At 37.5% G+C, this 18,364-nt stretch overlaps 1 protein-coding gene across 4 annotated transcripts in view; it reads right to left on the minus strand.

The window, feature by feature from the left end:
* LOC108232676 (spermatid perinuclear RNA binding protein) overlaps positions 1-18,364 on the minus strand; it is an 85,163-nt gene that overhangs the window by 29,886 nt on the left and 36,913 nt on the right. For all 4 annotated transcript variants that reach the window (XM_017410614.3, XM_017410612.3, XM_037979422.1 and 1 more), the window contains exons 3-4: positions 10,885-11,061; positions 591-853 (exon numbers count right to left, since the gene is read on the minus strand). In XM_017410614.3, the coding sequence (XP_017266103.1) occupies positions 591-853; positions 10,885-10,887 (266 nt within the window). In that variant the 5' untranslated portion in view covers positions 10,888-11,061. The remainder of the gene's footprint in view (positions 1-590; positions 854-10,884; positions 11,062-18,364) is intronic.

Genomic DNA, 18,364 nt, shown 5'->3' on the forward strand with positions numbered 1-18,364 from the left:
GAAATTAATTATTTAAAAATCATACATTGTATTTTTCTGGATTTTTGTTTTAGATTCCATCACTCACAGTTGAAGAGTACCTATGATAAAAATTACAGTCATCTACAAGCTTTGCAAGTGGGAAAACCTGAAAAATCAACAGTGTATCAAATACTTGTTCTCCCCACTGTATATAGAAATTAAACAGGACCTCTGTAGGGTAAAAAACACCAATACATGTCAGGGAGTTTTATTTATTAGTAAATATTTACATAAGATTTGAAAGATATGATATGATATGAAAGAAAGTGTCTGCTGGAAGACAAGTTCTGACTCTAGAAGCTCTTACCCCCAGCTGAGAAATAGCCCAGCACATAATGACCCCCAATCCAAATAAAACAAGAATGTTTGGAAAAATGAAAGACTTTACAAATATAACCTGTTAAAGAGTCACTTTTATAAGCAGAGAAAAGAGGTTACAGAGAGTAGGATCACTTTATTTGCCCTCTATGACTTTAAGCCAATTATTTCAGTAAGATTTGGTTTTGTTGAAATCTACAATTTGAAGAAACTTCAGCATGTCTTGATCCCTGTGCTGCATCGTTGTTTACCTGTAGCAGCCACCAGCTTCTTCGGCTTCTTCGCCGGGCTCATCACCAGGGTCACCCTCCTCTGGTCTGTCTGCGGCTTGGCTGTCGAAGTTGTTGTGGGCGTTACCGCTGCTCTGGTCCAGCCAGTCAGAGACGTGTTTGAGGGCGCACTCGACTGTGGATACCAGTGTCTGAACGGCCTCCAGCTCCTGCGAGGAGGGGTAGATGGTGGAGTGCTTCGCCATGACGTGGCGGTCATCGTTGCTAAAGGAACGAAAGGACCTCTGGAAGGGAGAATGATTAAAACCAGTTACAAATCACATTCGGCATATTCTGATTACATTTCACAGCTTTAAGACGCAAGATAGGAGTCCTATTAAATGAGCACCACCCAAGGGAGGTTTCCAACAAAAGATTTTGTTTTATTCAGTTTTAATTAATTTAATTATGGCTTTGAACTCCCTGCTTGATGAGCAGTAATTGTTTCTATTAAAAAAAAAAATAGTAATGCAACAATTATACAGAAAAAAAGTGTGTGTCACTTTGTGCATGCAGGAGTGTACATTTTTACCTGCTGAGGCAGAATATATCTCTTTTATGGATAATAAATCTACAACAGCTCACTCGCTCAGACATACACATGTAGGCACAGCTATCAGGAATCCGTCCCACCACCATATCCTCTCCGCCTGTCCTAATTCAATCAGACACTTTGGCCTTGGGAATTCATGTCAGCTCTTCAGTCTTTCTAATGTGCCCTCCTTCCTTCTCTCTAGGAGGTTTATGAGGAAAAACCATCGGAGAAGGACACCAGGTGTGAAGCGTCAAATGGGGGTAGCACAGGGGGAGAGTAAATGACTGAAAATAGAAGGACGTTGCCAAAGGAAACAAGAGGGAACAGATAACACCAGAGGATGGTTATCGGGATAACAGAGTCTTTAGAAACAGATAAGGGCAAAAATGGTTGTGTGGGTGAAGGCTGAATTCAAAGATAGATGGAAAAAGTGGAAGGATAAAGAAGTGAAGCAGCTGGAACTGTGGCTTTTGTGATTTGCATCCTGCAGTAAATAAAGGCCAGATGGGACCATGTTTTTATGGATTCATATGAAAAGACGTGGGAAACTGTGTGTCTGTTGTCTACATTGTTTCATGTGCTTAAATTGAAAACACATTAACTAGAAATTTTATTTTTTGGTCTAAACATTAGATACCAATAGATCCAATTTATTCCATCAGAACTTCCTGAAGAGTTCATTGCAAAGGAGTAAAAAACACACAAATAAAATCTCTAGGAAAAGCATATTAATTACAGAAGCAACATTAGTAATCAATGTTCTCATAACTCAATATTTCATTTAAATCCTTCATGGAAAATGCTGGAGCAGCATTACTTTAGTTGTGCTCACAGCTTATATCGCCTCTTATTTAGGGCCATATGATTTCTGCAGTGCAGAAATTGTGAACAGAACTGTGGATTGAGATTTATTTACCGCCGAATGACAATTTGTTAACAGGTGTGGTTTTATGACTGAACTGCTTTAGGTGAAGTTTTGCCAGAATATGATTATTGTCTCAGTCAAAGCCTGTTAACCCAGTGTTAATGCAGCTGATAACTGCTCAGCTGAACTATCGGTAAAAAAATAAACCTGTCACCAAAACACCAAATGAAGAGTCTGCAGCGTCCTGATCATCATCATCATCATCAGTGAGACAAAAGGGACAAAATTACAAAACAATAGTTGAAAACAACAAATAATAAACAAAAACAAAGTAATAACTATGTAATGTTGTACTATTTAAGTTCATATGTCAAGCACTTATATTTTAGAAAATGAAACATGAAATGCACATGTGAGCAATTTTATTTGTTAAAAAAACAAAACATGGAAACCTTTTCTTTATTTATTAATAACTCAGGCTAATATTTAAGCACTTTACTAAATCCTTGAATGTTCTATTAAACTGAAATTATTTTTTGCTGTACTTTTGTTAAAATTTGTTAGTGCTAATAAAACTTTGGGCATTTTACTACAGAAATGTTGAAATTTTACTAACGCACCATGAAATAAAACACTTTTTAGGTGAAAAAATATAGTTACATCGCAAAAAAAATTAAAAAAAAAAGGATTTTGGGGAAAAATATAAAATAAAATGCATTTTATAGGCCTGTAGTTACTATGTGAATGATATTTCAGTCACCATACAATTTCCTATCAAAAACAGTTTGAAGTCACAGCACTTTTTTATAAACATCTTCAAGTTTTCTTGCTCACTGTATTGATCTTGATAGTTTTATTTCTCTTTCTTTGCTTATTTTTTATATAACTAATAAATAGGAAAATATCATGCAGGGTTAAAACCAAAACAATTGAGAATGCCTGCTATATCTCTGAAGATTTAGCAGATGTTATCAAATTATCCTGCTGAGTTTGAGGCGAACTATTAAATGCGAGGATGGTGTTCCCGCCAAGTTGTAAAGCATACCTGCTTATCTCAAAAATCCACATTTCCCTTTGTTCACTACTACACTCACACACCTATAATGATAGGCAGCCTCACACCCGTGATCATAACCAACACACAAATAAATACAAAGAGGAGAGATGCCCTTTTCAGAGTGGAGATTGAGCACTATTATCCATCTACTTAAAATCTGAAGGCCACCTGTGCATACACGCACACGCACACACACACAGTCCTGTTTGTATTGGTTTAAATAAAACCACAATGTCTTACAATCAGTTTCTGGACACGATCCTACCTCATTCTTGTAACTTTTTGTTAACCCTTTACTTTAAGTCCTCATCATAAAGTCGGTATCTCACTCAGCTGCAACAGCTGGTAACTAGTTGGCGAATGGCATTTGTGAGGGAGTCTCCAACATGTCTTAAAACCTTGGCGAGGGTTCTCAATTTCTTCGCTTGAGTTACAGAGGTTTACCATATTGTTGTTTGTGTTTTGAACAAGTTCAAAAATTATTTGCACAACAAATTCCCTCTCGTCTTGGGTGTCTCAAACCAGTCTAAATTTTGTTGCGGTTGTCTCAAACCCGTCTCAGGAGAACTGGAGCTGTATTTTGACACCTGCACAGGAGTTTTCCTCCGACAGAAAACATGTCCAAGTCCAAAAACCACACCAATGCTAGAAAATCCTAATCTGCCTTTTTTTCATTTTAAAAGTGCACTCCAGTAAATTAAATCATAAACTTGGGGGCGGCTTCCAAGGTGGGTACAAAGTGGGCTGAGGCGGGTACAACGTGGGCAACAAAATAACGTGAACAGCCTAGAACGCACTTTGTCAAGCCATGTTCACATAAATAAGCAGGGTTTTTCAAAAACTGGCTGGGTAAAACAGCTGCACTGTTTACTTGCTGCTTAGTCACAAACACTCAGAATTCAGTGAGACTGCAACTGAAAATTTGCCTATTTTCTCGCAATTTTGAGGCGTCATTTAGACTTCAACAGCCTTAGTCTAGTGATATATTACCCTAAAGCCCAAACCACGAATGAAAGCAAGTTCATTTGACAAAGTAAACAGATTTATATCCACAGAACATGAGAAATGTTAGCACAGACATGCATATACATAATACACACTCAGTCCTGATACTAATTGAACTGGTGACATTCTCTTTCACTAAAGTGATTGAAATAAAGTCATTACCAACGTGAAGAACAAGCCCTGCACAATAATTGCAGCCTCGGAGTCTGTGCAGCTCTGGATGTTGTGTCAAAGGAACACTTGGCAAAGTCACACACTTCATTCCCACTGAGGCTCAACTGTGATTCTCCAACACCTTGTAGAGGCTAACCAGAGGGATTCGGGCTGAATTTAGATACCCTAAAAGGTACACTGGCATCAAAATCTGTGACAGGTTTTATCGTGTATTAACTCTGATCCCCAAGACAAGTGCGATCTTGTTTGACCTTCTCAGGTGTCTGAAAATCCTGCTTTCAATTGATTTTCAATAATCTTTTCAGATTCCTGTCAAAAAAACATAAAATTACCTTTCTTTTGAAAAAAACAAAAAAAAGAGGTTCAGGCTAAATGAAACGCTGAAAGAATTAACTGAAGACAATTTTGCTTCCGTCCTAAAAACTATAACAATACAATTTTAAACTGTGGGTGGACCCTCTGTGTACTTACAATACCCTGTTTATCTTGTACTTGTGTGTCTTCTCAAAGCTGTGTTTAACAGAGCGGTGGCTGCAAATTTTATGAGCTGTTGCTAATGGGAGCTTCTGCAACCATAAACCACACTGCGAGGAGGCAGAGTGCCTACGAATCCATGTATGAAAGCCTGCACTGACCGTGGGGGAGCGTCGCTGCCCAGCTGCTCCGATAACCATGTAAATCAGCTCAGTTAAGTGGGACTCACTGACAGGAATCGACCCTCTGAGCCAGTGTGTGCCAAGATAACACTGCAGACATTTAGACAAGTCACATAATAAGTAAGTTACTGCAGCCAAGACAAGACATGGAGCAGAATACTGCAGGTTCACAACTCAATTCAGGAATTCAGTGCTATATTAGGTTAATGACTTCTCTGTTTGTCGATGCACACGACTTAAAAGTCACTTACACAATACGCTGTTTGTTCTCTATAAGTGTGTGAGTTTATGAATGAGAGAAAATACAGTCAAATCATGCATAATGAATAAATCGCAGTGACTGTGTTTGTAACAAAGTCAAGCATCAAAATAAGGCTGAATTCAATTTCAGCTGAACTGCAAAAGCAAAAAATTGACATTCGACATGTTGCAGAGATAGTATTTTTTTCTGTATTTGTTTTATTATTACAGCATCTGACTGTGAAATGTTGTTACAATAAAATTAGATAAACAGTGTATAATTTAACAATCTAAAAAAAAATCTTAAACAAATATATTGAGCAAAAGTTGACTTCAAAAGTTAATCAGTTGTAGGTGTACATCCAATGATTACTTTGAGTTTCATTAAAATCTGTCTACTAGGTCATGAAACAAAACAAACAAACACACATGCATGCAACACATACACAGGCATGGGCTAAAACATTATTGCTTTTTGCCTTTGGCAGCAGGTAACAATGATATACCTTGTAAACTACACGTAAAACTTTATTTCAAACTCATCTTCTGTATTTGTTACGGACTTTTACCAAGCCAGATTTCTTTTAAACAATTTCTGACACTATTACTGTCAACTCAGACATTATTCAATACACTACTGAGTAAAATGTTACTATTTAAGAACGAGCAAAAATATAAAACTACTGCAAAACTAGAATTAATACTTAATATCCCTTAAGGGACAGTACAGCACAAAAGCAACAGTGTTAATTACATTATTAGTTGACATATTCACTTCAAAAAGTAACTTTCTACTAGTACTACTATTTTTGGTTACATCTGTTTTCATCTGCCAATTTAAAAAAAAAAAAAAAAAAAAAAGAGTAAAGCCTATTTTAAACAAATGGCAAACTGTATGTGTATGTGTGTGTGTGTGTGTGTGTGTGTGTGTGTGTGTGCACAGCTACCTTCATGTGTCACTGCTGCATGGTGCTTTTAGAGCACACACTTACCAATTACACTCCATTTCATGCTCCACTGAAACCTACCAGCTGGCAGGCCCATGTTACATAACCATGTTACACAGCATTTACAACTCTTACGGCACACGGCACACTAATGTTCACACACACACACATACACACTCACAAAACACAAACACATCATGGAAAAAATGCAACTAATTTAACACACAAACCATGCATGACAATTACAGATAAAAATGGGTACCCTTGACAATATGTGCACCCTTTTGAATTACTAATAAATAATGCAGCTATTAATTATGCTGTAAACATTTAATAAACCATTAATAAGCAGTTGGAGAGAATCAAAAATGAAAAGGACAATACTGACTCATTTTTCACCAAATAGTGAGCCAACATTTGTCCTCTCGTTCTCACTGTTTACCTGTATTCTTTCTGATTTAGTTTTAAATATGAAACATTTGACAGTAATTTTCCTGCATACAATCCCTACCAGCATTTCTAGATACAAAGTAGTTACAAAGTTATGGCATATATACTTACTTTTTTTAAATTAAGCAGAGCAACGAAGTAAAAACATTTATCTGGATGAATAAATGCACAGGACTTCATCTTGACAAATAATGAGCCTTTAGTGTATAAACAGTTTTGTAACGCTTATTATTACTTTATGTAGTCTTTACAACCTATTTATAAAGCACTGATTTCCTGATTTTATAAAACATTCATTTATAAAAGGCGCCCTAATTGTAAAACGGAACTGAAAAGTGTAAAAAACGTGCACAACCTGTATTTTTATACCCATATTCATCACTTCCACTCAACCCAGATCTGTCCTTAAAGCCCTGCAGTAAAACTACACAAGTTCAAGGTGTCTTGACCAGAGTCACACACTGTTTCACTTTAAATTGACCAGATTATGAGGACTTTTCTCTCCTTTTCTGCCTGTCTCCTCCCATCTCCTCCCGTCTCCTCCTGTCGCTCTGTGGCCATCTGCTATAAATTACATGACCCAATGCCAAGGACAAGACTTACTGGAGAGCAATATCCGCCGTGATTGGAAGGATATTCCTAACAATGTGTTTGCCAGAGACGTTTTTGATGCCTATTATTTCTGAGCACCATTTAGAAATATCTTACTGCGTGTGTGTACGTTTCGACAATGAGCAACACAAAATGTCCATTTACTTTTCACAAGTTCAAAATGCTAGCATTAAGCTTTCACTCGAGACGTTGTGCAGACAGAATATGAAATTGTGAGAGAGAAGATGTGGAAAAAGCCTCTAAAGGAAAATAAATAAAATGTGTCAAAACTTAAAGATAAAAGGTATATATATATGAAAAGAGCTAAGTTTTATTATTTTTAGCTAGCTGCAGTTGAAACAAAGATGTGTTTGTTCAAACCCTGACAAACCAAGAAACAACAACTCCTCACCTATAAATAAACTATTTCTGAAGAGTTGTTTGAAAAGAAAGACACACCTCTCTATAACACAAAAAGAAATCGTTTAGAGTTTAGAAAGAAAAAAAAACAAAAAACTTCAAAACCTTGTCTCAAAATAGGCCGAGAGATAGGACAAGCAACACTAAAAAGAACAACTCAGTGCCTTCTCTGCAGCATCCAGCAGCCTCAGGAGAATTGCATTAAAAATTTATCTTGTGATTTATCTGCACTCTGCTTGGCAGGCCAGTCCCCCCACACTCCACCATCCTGTCTTATTGTGCACTCCCTTCCTAGCTGTCTTTCAAATTACCACACATGCACGCCGTCACACACAGATACGCATGATAGCTGGGTACACACACATCATAGTATATAAACAAAACCACCCTCGTGGGTGCATCAAAATAGCAGAGGCCCTGTCTGTATCAAGCCTATCAACCATCCTAAAAGCATGTGAGAAAGCTACAAACCCATAAAACGGGAAGTGTGAAGAGCATGCCATCAAAATTCCCAGACTGTCTGGTTTCAACAAGTATTATGTTCATCTAAAGTCTGCTGTTATCAGTCAAGCTTATTAAACCAGCTTCCAAAACAACAGTATGCAGCCTAATTTGTACTAAAAGACAGTATTTCTCTGTATGTGTGTATATGTGTGTGTGTGCTTTGCTTCTGGTAAAGCATCATGATGGTTTATTGGCCACCCATAAAATTTTATGACCTTGCTGCTAAAAGGAGGTGACTTGACTTTGCCTGGGTTTTGGCAAACTTCAACAGTGTTCAGAAGTGAACTTTCTACATAAGGAAGGATATACCAAAGTATAAATAAAATACCAGTATAAACAGAATTGAATAAACATTAAAAAATAACATGCAAGATTTCACTGCAATTAAACCTCTTCCCAAAAGAGTTGGGGTGTTCATAAATGCATTACACAAAATGCAAACATTTCTACCAGATTTTTTTTTTTTTTAGGTAAGCCTAATTTATATTCAAAAACAAATTAATTTATTTCAGTTTGATGCCAACATCAAGACAGTACACTAAAGAAAACTAGATTCCCTATATTTAAGCAAGTACTTGTAACGTGTACACAGTAAGTGTAAACAACAAAAAAAAATTAACAGTTTTTGTTTTGACTTCTCCAACTAGTGCTTAACAGTAAAAATTCTGCATATGCCTAAATTATCCAACCCCCTACTTCATCCTACATAAAAAAAAAAAAAATTGACTTGTTTAAATAAACAGTAAATGATGTTTTGTCCATAAATAGGAATAGTTGAGAACAGCATACTAGGCAGATCAGATAGTGGAAAATGTTCTGTTACAACTACTAAACAGTGATGATAACAATGAATTATGCTAAGGGAGGAACAAGGCAGTGATGTTATTTTCAGATGCTCAGGCAGAGATGGATTAAAAACCATATTTTCTCTACTGGAGATGATTGTATTGGCAAAAAAACATTTTAACCTAATTTGTTTCTGCATCCATATCAATGCAATTAAAGAAATGCATATTGATCTTAATTTAGCAATCAATGTAAAAGTCTTTGTAAAAGACAGTGCAAGACACTTTTTCAGTTTTGTTGGAAAAGTCTTGCTGACATGAATTTGAAACGATCTAACATGACTTTAAAATATACTACTTTTAGATAAATGTTAAATAGAAAGGATATACAATTTTAAAAATCAATTTTAACAGATTTTTAAGTTTTGTTTTTCAATGTAGGGAAAGACCAGAAGTACTAAAGAACAAAAACCTAGGACTTGAACCAAAGACACGACCCATGGGGCCTCCACTCGTCCAGGTGAGAAACTCATTAAGCATTTTTTCTTAATCATTAATACAAAACATCACAATTCTTTGTTTGTTTTATTGTGCTTCATAAAACATTTAGAAAAACACTATAAACATGAATATGATATTAAACTGTGTTAAAAGAGACAAAATCACACTGATTCGCTTATTTTTGATACTATGAACAAGGATGCAGCTCTGCAACAAACTATGGTTTGAAAAGTGAGCACTTACGTAGGCGGATGAAGACACAGACTAAAGTATGAACATGTGCAGTCTTTAAATGCTTAAAGGAATATTAATGGGAGAAAAAAAAGCCGTTTACATTGTTGTCTGGTTTGCATTTTGACACCTTTGAAAAGGTCAGCATTTGCTGCATAACCCCTAAGTCAGGATTAATCACCGTACTGAGTTTGCACCACGGGCATGCTCTGGTCTCATTACCCTTGGTTATTTATGAGCTCAGCTATGTTTCCCCTTTTGTGCAACGTCCAACCTCAGCACCTTCAGCAACATCTTGTTTTCTTTCATACATGCATTTTTCTCTTCTCCTTTAGTCCTCATTCCTCCATCCATCCCAACAAATGCCTTTCCACTCTCTCACTTTTTGGACCCATTTTCCTCCGCCCTCCTCTTGTTCCGGTTTTTAATAATTCATCTTCTGCTCAGCTTTCCCGCCCCCTGAGGGAAGCAGATCCCACTGTCACAGGCCACGACCATTAATCAATCTCTTGTTTCACACGTTCTCCCTCTCTCAGCTCTTCACCTTCCCACTTCACCACTTTGCGCTTCTCTTTTTTGCTTTCATCATCCTTTTTACACACAATTCTGTCCATCATTTAGGTTTTTATGGTCTTATCTGCTCCCTCCTGTCATTCTCTCCCTCCACAAACTCTTTGATCCTCTGAACCATTCTCTCTTCATCACACAGTAACTCTTTTTTGAATAGCATGTTCTCCTTCCTACTGTAGAAGCCCTCTGTTGCTTTTACTGACATGATAAATAATAAACCAACTTAAATTATCATTCATTCAATGTTTCAGCAAGTGACTGTAAACCTGCAGATAAACGCAGATAAAGAATCATACACTCTTGGTTGTTTAACAAAATTCAAGAGAAAATTTGCAAAACAGTGCATTAAGTACACCCAACACAGTGTCCCAAGAAATACTGTAGGAACACATTGATAAGTCTGACTTTATTAAACCATCCTTCTTTTAATCACTGCTCTTATTTTCCCTTTTACAGTTTAAGTTTCCCAACTTCCTGTCTCTTCTATTTTCCTCTCTTCTCCTCCTGCTGTGCTTCCCTTGATGTATAGGTTTTCATCTCCTATCGACCCTGAACAAGCTCTTATCATACATCTGTTTCTCAGTCCAAGATGCACACTATCTGCTGTCATGTGTATAACAACTTATCAGATTGAGCTTCTCGGCACCTCTAGTCTGAAGGAGTCATTTCGCCACAGTGGATAATCCACTGGAGCGCACCCACACACAAACCTCCAGTACCTATACAACAAGACCGAATGTATTACCATGCCTGCAGGAGGAAGGGGGTCACTTGTGTCCTTCCTGCTTGACGCCCACTTCTGGAGTCCGCGGGCGCGTGGTGGGGTGCAGAAGAAAGGTTACTCGTCAGGATGTTGATGGCGGCCCGCTTCTGCTCCTCATGTGCTCTTCTCTCACTCTGGCTGCTCCACAAATGTTGTTTTCTTACGAAGAGGAAAACAGAGAAACATAAGGAAATTTGTTCTAAAATACTGTCAAGACTGAGTATGTGTCAGTGATTGTGAAGCTTTTACCTCTACAACATAATGAAAAGACAATGTGTTTAACAAATATAAAACAATGAATAAAATGCATGCAAAGCAGATTTTAAAGAAATGCATTTGAGACACTACAGACAACTACTCTTAAGAACATGTAACCAATTGTACCTTTAGGGCTTGTCTTTGGGGTTATACCCTCAACAGTGGGTATTTACTGGTACCCATGTTTTTTTACCTCTGATCACAGCCCTGTACTCTAGATTACCAGTCCTGAAAATACCTTTAATAGAGTTACACGATGGCTTCAACAGGAGTTCTATCAGATGCTCATTTCTTTAAAAATGCCCTGGTTCCCAAACATTTCTAATCAAGGTGACATCCAAGCCAGAATGGCAGCATTTATATGTTTTTACCCATTATGTGCAAAGGCTTTCTTACAAGGATTTGAACCCCTGATCTTCTGCAAGCAACACTACCGAGCTAACCCATAGATCTCATTTAATTAAACGCATTTACACAAGTTTTCTTTCAAGATCACCTAATTCTACAGAGTTTTGGTTTTAAAAAAAAACTTTCAATAAGAACTAAAAATGAAATAAATAATTTGAACACAAACCACCTTTTGACACTATACCTTAACATTTAGAATAATCAGTACATGTGCAGCATGTGCCTTTTACAACTCAGGTATATATAAATGTACCTTTAAGGCCCTCAAATAAGTACACAGTTATCTTGAGGTCTAATATTCCACCCTAAAGTGTGCAAAAGTTCAAACTGCACCCTGGGAGACAACAGTGTACTTGTTCCTTAACCTTATTTTTGACTGTGTATCAACAGCTCCACAGAACTGAGCTTCACCTAGCCTTTAACTTCCCACTACTCACTCTTAGTTCACTCACACACATAATCGTCTCAGCAGGGGTGGAGGGCTCTGTCCTCGCGTAAAAGATCTGAGAGACTGGCTGATCAGTCTGTGTGCGGACAGATGCGGACACACAGAGACAAATACATGCGAGGACCCACACAGGCCCTCTTTCATATTTCATGAGCTGGCAGGGTTTTGAGGGAGGGGACGCAATACAAACATGTACTTGTTTCCATTCACTGGGTTACACAATCAATACTAACATACACCCACTTATTTCACACACGAGGACGAAACAAACTAATCAGTAATTTGTTTTATATTCTACTTCTGGAAAAACAAATAGGTTGCCACAATTATAAAATATTGGCAAATTAAAAAAAAATAGAATATGTGTATCACTGTACATAAAATATTTACTTTCTGAGTTTCTTTAAAATTTCTCCAGTGGTTCATAAAGATATTTTGCTGAGAGACAGACACAGTCAATAACATTATCGCCGGTCGCCTTTAAAGGTAGGCGCTAACGAAATGGAACTAGGGGAACATGTAAACAGTGAGATGCAGTGATTTATTTTTTAAATTATATAGAAGTGGACAGGATATGTCTGGCTACAAACAAGAACAAGCAGAACAGAATGAACAGGCAAAACAGGAGGAGTACATTTATGTTGTGAGCTATGAGACAAGTACAAAGTGGGGGACAGAGTGGAATCGGATAAGCAACAACAGCAGATATTGAGCTAACCCCTCGGGCAAACAGACTCCAGCAGAAACTGCTGCTCATTTTCTCTGCGGCTCTGCCTCTCTAAGCTGCTGGCCTCAGGCCCGCCACCATGACAATTACCTCCTCAACACACCTGGCAGATGCTGCGTCTGTGTCTCACGACTTGTGTTTTACCTTCGAGCCAATGCTCTTTGCTGGAGGCGGGCAAGCTTTTATCCAACATGACTTGGCCACTTAAGATTGTATACACATGATTATAAGTGCGAGCGCACAAACACATACACAAACAGCCAGCCAAGAGGCATAATAGCACTGTGCCAGCACTCGTTCGATTTCCGTTATCAGAACAATTCAGTGATGAACAGCAACACCAATTTCATCTCTCAGTCTACTACCCACAGGGCTCTCCACAAATTAAAATCAAGTGTACATGAATGACAAATACATCACAATTTACCTTTGAATATTATACAAGAAATATAACATCTTAAATGAATTAGAGGTTCAGCAATCCTTAAAGGAATGCGTACCTAACTAGGATCATTTATAGGATCCAACTAGGATCTGTCGTATTTTCAGCGGCTACTTCTTGTTGAATGACCAAAAATATTATGTAAACATTTGCATAGAAGAGTCCCTATGTTGTCCCCAATCTGCATAATGATGCAAAATGCAATTTTATTCACAAGAAATGGTGATTTTCTTCCTCCCCAAGTTTGTTTTTTAATTATTTTTGTCAATCCATGGGTGCAGACACCTTTAAGCCAGCAAGCACTGTTGTTGTACCACCACCACTGATTGGACAAGAGTTCTCATTTATCTGCCGAGACTTCCAATTGGTCGATGTTGGGGGCGTGACACTGTGTCATTTTCCAGGCAGTGGATGACAGATGCCGGAAGTCAGAGAAAAGAACAGTTGGATTCTACCAAATCTCCAGTCAATATGTTTTTATTCAAATCTATTTTGTAAGATTACTTATTTCAGGTTTACTGCCTTGGGAGATAGTTTCTTGTCTTGGCTTAATGAATTCTCCATCTGATTTTCTAAAAACTCTCCCAGGTAATAACGCTATGGTCATTTTGATCAAACCTTGTAGATAGCATTATGCTCAGCCTTTTGTGATTTGTTAGAGATTGAAGCATTTTTTTGAGGATGACTTTCAGCTACTACCATAGCTGAAAATCTGTAAAACGGACTAAGATCGCTTTGCTGTGCCGGACATTCTGAATCAGGTAGACTCCAAAAGTTATTCAGATGTAGGTGTAAACTCAATGATTACTTTCTGAAAATTCCATCAAAATCCATTCAGTGATTCATGAGATATTTTGCCAACCGTACATACCAACAAGCAAAAACTAATATTGTCCACCTTCACCTTTAGTGCAGGTGATAATAACATTGTGCCTACAGGATGCACATCGCCTTCTGTGTTCCAATGGGAGAAATGACTGCATATTGTCCATACAAACTCAATGCGCCTGTTTGTTCATGCATCCTTCAGTGCTTTTGTCTTCCTTGGACTGACAATCAATTATTGCATTTCTTTCAACATTATACCACATTTTCCTATTTCACCAAAATCCACCACACCATTTTTTCTATTTCTCTCATTTTCCCACCACGCAGGCTGGTCATTATAGTGTGATTGTGTGTTACTCTCCCGAGAATGAGAGGAGAAAAACTGGCAGAAGCCCTTCCTCATTAGCGCCAGTGGTGGCTCACGAACATTAGTATGTGCACACAAGCAAGTATAGGCTATTACAAGGAACACACACACACTGAGACATGCACTCAGACACCACAGTCCCCATTAACTCAATCTTGTTCTGTAGTTATTGCATATATTTCTCCAATAATTTTATGCATAAGGGAACTTGCACACCTGTGCTGTGTCCTTCCCTCACCAGTCAGGCAGAGGAAAAAAAAAAAACAGATAGGAGAATGATGAAAGAGAAAACAGCAAAACTGGAGAATCTGCTGAAATAGCTGTGAGTAGCAATTTACACCTTTCTCATCTGATAACCGTCAAACTAGATGAGCAGCGGTGGAGTGACAGAAGACAGAGGACTGAGGCAAAGACACTGCACTAATTAGGGTTGGCAGAGCTTAGTTTTCCTCTTAGAGTTTAGATTTAGTTCCTGTCCTTCATAATACAATTAGACTATCAGAAAACAATGGGATCTGTTCCTGAACACCGTAACAATCTCAATCAAAAGTTTGGTTTCTATGAACATCAACCAAACTTTTAATTAGAACCAGTCAAGTTCATCTGAATTTTTGTGTTTGTTTCATTTATCTTCTCATATTCAATTTAGCAAAGAGGATCAACAAAAAAGCTAAATATTAATCAAAAAAAGAGCAGGTATAAAATGTGTTTTATTTCTGGCAGTGTTTATGGTTTTGCCCATGTCTGTTTGTCTCTCTGTACTGTTAGCAAAATATCTTATGAACCACTGGGTGGATCATAATCATCGGATGTATATCTACTGATTAACTTTAGGTGGCAACCACATTTCAGGATGGCCGCCACAACCAACTGACCTTAGTAAACACAAAAATGTCTTTACATCAGCCAATTTTAAAGATAATGAGTTCAAATTTAGTGTGGTAGTAGCTGAGAATTATTACAAACACGTTTTGAAACTACTACTTGATCTTATCACATTGATATCAAAATCAGTACCAACGTTCATATCGATATTTGGAACAATCCACCCATTGTTTAACATCTTTGCTTAAACTTTGGCATTAACTGTGACAATGAACCGTGTACAATGAGTTACAGTCAGTCAATCGTCCTCAGCCAACACAAAAATGGCTACAGCTTTTACAGATTTACAGATATTGAGCTACATTTGGTGTGTTAGAAGAAGATAGTCATCCCCTACATATACAGTACTTTTAGCACTATCACATCATAGTAGATCTCACAACATAACATGATATGGCACTTAAGTCATTCACAAGGTTTCAATAAAATGGCTACAACTCCAGCCTCATTATAATATGGTTTTCATTTAATACTCTGGCAAGAAAGGAGGCGAGTGATATGCATTCTATTAAAGAACACTAGACATTTAATTATATTTTTTTTTTTTCCGTTTTTGTTTTTCATTTCTCACATACTTTTAGGTCGCATGCAGTCTCTGCTCCCCCACACCAATTCTGACATTTATTCTAAAGCTGAAATGCTGTCTGAGTGCACGTGTAACCAGACCGATTACCTGTTTTTAATTGACATATGTGGTCAGCGCCGGAGTTACATGTGTCATCATGTCTACATCTGGGAAAACATCTGCAATAAGTGTGTGCTAATTAAACAAGCCACACACACACCAGAGCATATAATAGCAGCACATGACAAAAAATAAAAAAAACCTCAGTTCAGTTGCTGAAAAGCAACCTGAATGGAAGCAGAATCACCCTGTTGGAGAGGTGGGGGTGGGGGGTGTAAACAGTTACTGCTGGCCGAGTGAGATGTCTGTTTGCTCAATCTATTCCTCAACTGGTGTGAGACGGCAGCGCAGAGAGGGGCGGAGACAAATGGAGAGAAAAGTGGTCACAAACACAGACAGTGTTACAGGAAGGTACGCCGGGGAGAGCCGGAGGAGCTCAGAGGGAGGGGGAGGGGGGAAAAATAAAATATACTGGAGACTCATTTATGACTGCAGGGAAGACAGCAGAGAAAACCTTCTGCATGATAAAAAGTCCACAATCACGAGAGTCTGCTCCGCTCGTCTTAAAGATATAAAATCCATGTGGAAAATTTAATAAAGATGGAGATGATCTACAAATTCTCTTATGCTTTTTCTTTTCATGTCCGTTTATGTTTCTCACATGCACCATAAGAACACCAATTATTCCCAGCATTTATTTAATTACTTTCCTACTTAAGTTACTTTCTCCTATTGTTTTTAGCCAAAGGAACATTGTAAATCCCTCCATATTTAAGCATGTAGGAAAAAAGATGTATTGATCGGATTTCTTCTAACTAACTAAAATTGAAGCAGAGCTTTAACTACAAACAAGCCGAATCTGCACTTTAAGAACAGTAAACATTCCAGATGCACATCAAATTTGTCAAAAAAAAAGTGTTAAATCTAGATAAATAATCATTTAATATCCAAATTTTCAGCATTTTTAACCTCCAGTTGTTTAAGACTTAAGTTCTGACAAGGAGTTTCCAACAAAACCTTAATTCCTTTCAACAATACAAACAATTTCCTTCTCTGGTAACAACCTACATTCTTTGCAGATAAAACAGACAGAGCTTTATATTTACATTCTTCTCTAGAATTATAGGGCAGTACTTCCTTTCCCAATAAGAAGGCACGAGAAGAAAACTACAGTAACAGTAACCATGGTGCAAAACAACCCACGGGAGACGTATACAAATACTCTGCTTCCTCAAAGGGTTCATGCTTTTCCGTTTTGATGTGCACAAATTAACAACACAAATAAAACCTGAAAGCCTCAAAGGTGCAAGTGCTCATGCATTTGTCACATGCATCCTTGATAGTTGAGACGTGACATTAAGGATGTTATCTGCATTATGTCTCATTAATGCAGGACTCTGTAGCAGGTCCAACGTGTGCTGGAAGGATATTAGAACAAAAGGACACCAGGGGGGTTTATGTAGACTCAAATGTTAGACATTTCCTGTCATTTCTTAGTTTAATTTCTCTCAAAGACCAAAGAGGCATGGATTTACTGACTCTAATTTAGACTAATTTGTAGCTTCTTTCACCATCACTGTCTACTTCAAACATAATATTGAATGTAATCACCAGGCATGCCAACCGCAGTGCTCAAACACCGTCAGGAATTGGTCGATTAAAACTAATTTTTGTTTTAAACAATTCTCAAACTGCTGCTCAAACTAAAAAAGCCCTGCTGATTTTTTATTAAAGCTTCTTCTTCTTGAATCAAAATAGTTTTACACCTGAGAGTCACTGAACAACATTTTGATTCTTTACAAGATAAATTCAAAGGGCTGCTTATAAGTTTGATCAGACTGCAATGGGACATTGGTGTGACGGTGGTGGTTAAGAGAATTCTGACATTATTGAGTTTTGCCTTTTATTCATCTTCTACTTAATTATTACTCTCGGCTGAAGACAGAGGAAGTATGATGATGTTGTTGCCCGTGTCTGTGTGTTTGTCTGTACTGTTAGCAAAATATCTTGTGAACCACCGGACAAATTTGATTAAAGATTTCAGGAAGCAATCACTGGATGTACATCTAGAACGGAATACCGTTTAGATTCAACATGGCTGCCACAGCAAATCAACCTTAGCAAACACAAAAATGTCTATAACTTCTTAAATTCACAGACATTGAGCTAAAATTCGATACGGTAGTAGCAGAAAGTCATAGCGTAATTTTCAAAGTTTAACCAAAATGGCCACAATGAATTTTTTAAAACATATGATGATCTTAGTTTAAAACTCTGGCATGAAAGGAGGCAGGCAATATGCTTTTTTTTTTTCAGGGAATGCTAGGTCTTTTTTTTCCATTTTTGCCTGTTAAAAGTAAAAGTAGTTGCATAATAAATTAAACTGAGCTGTTTCTCAAATTTCTCAACTTAATTAAATATTTAAAACATCTCGCAAATAGACATGCTTTACATAATTATTGCTAAATGCCTAG

The sequence above is a fragment of the Kryptolebias marmoratus genome, linkage group LG14, assembly GCF_001649575.2.
Source record: "Kryptolebias marmoratus isolate JLee-2015 linkage group LG14, ASM164957v2, whole genome shotgun sequence".
In the NCBI taxonomy this organism is placed as follows: Eukaryota; Metazoa; Chordata; class Actinopteri; order Cyprinodontiformes; family Rivulidae; genus Kryptolebias; species Kryptolebias marmoratus.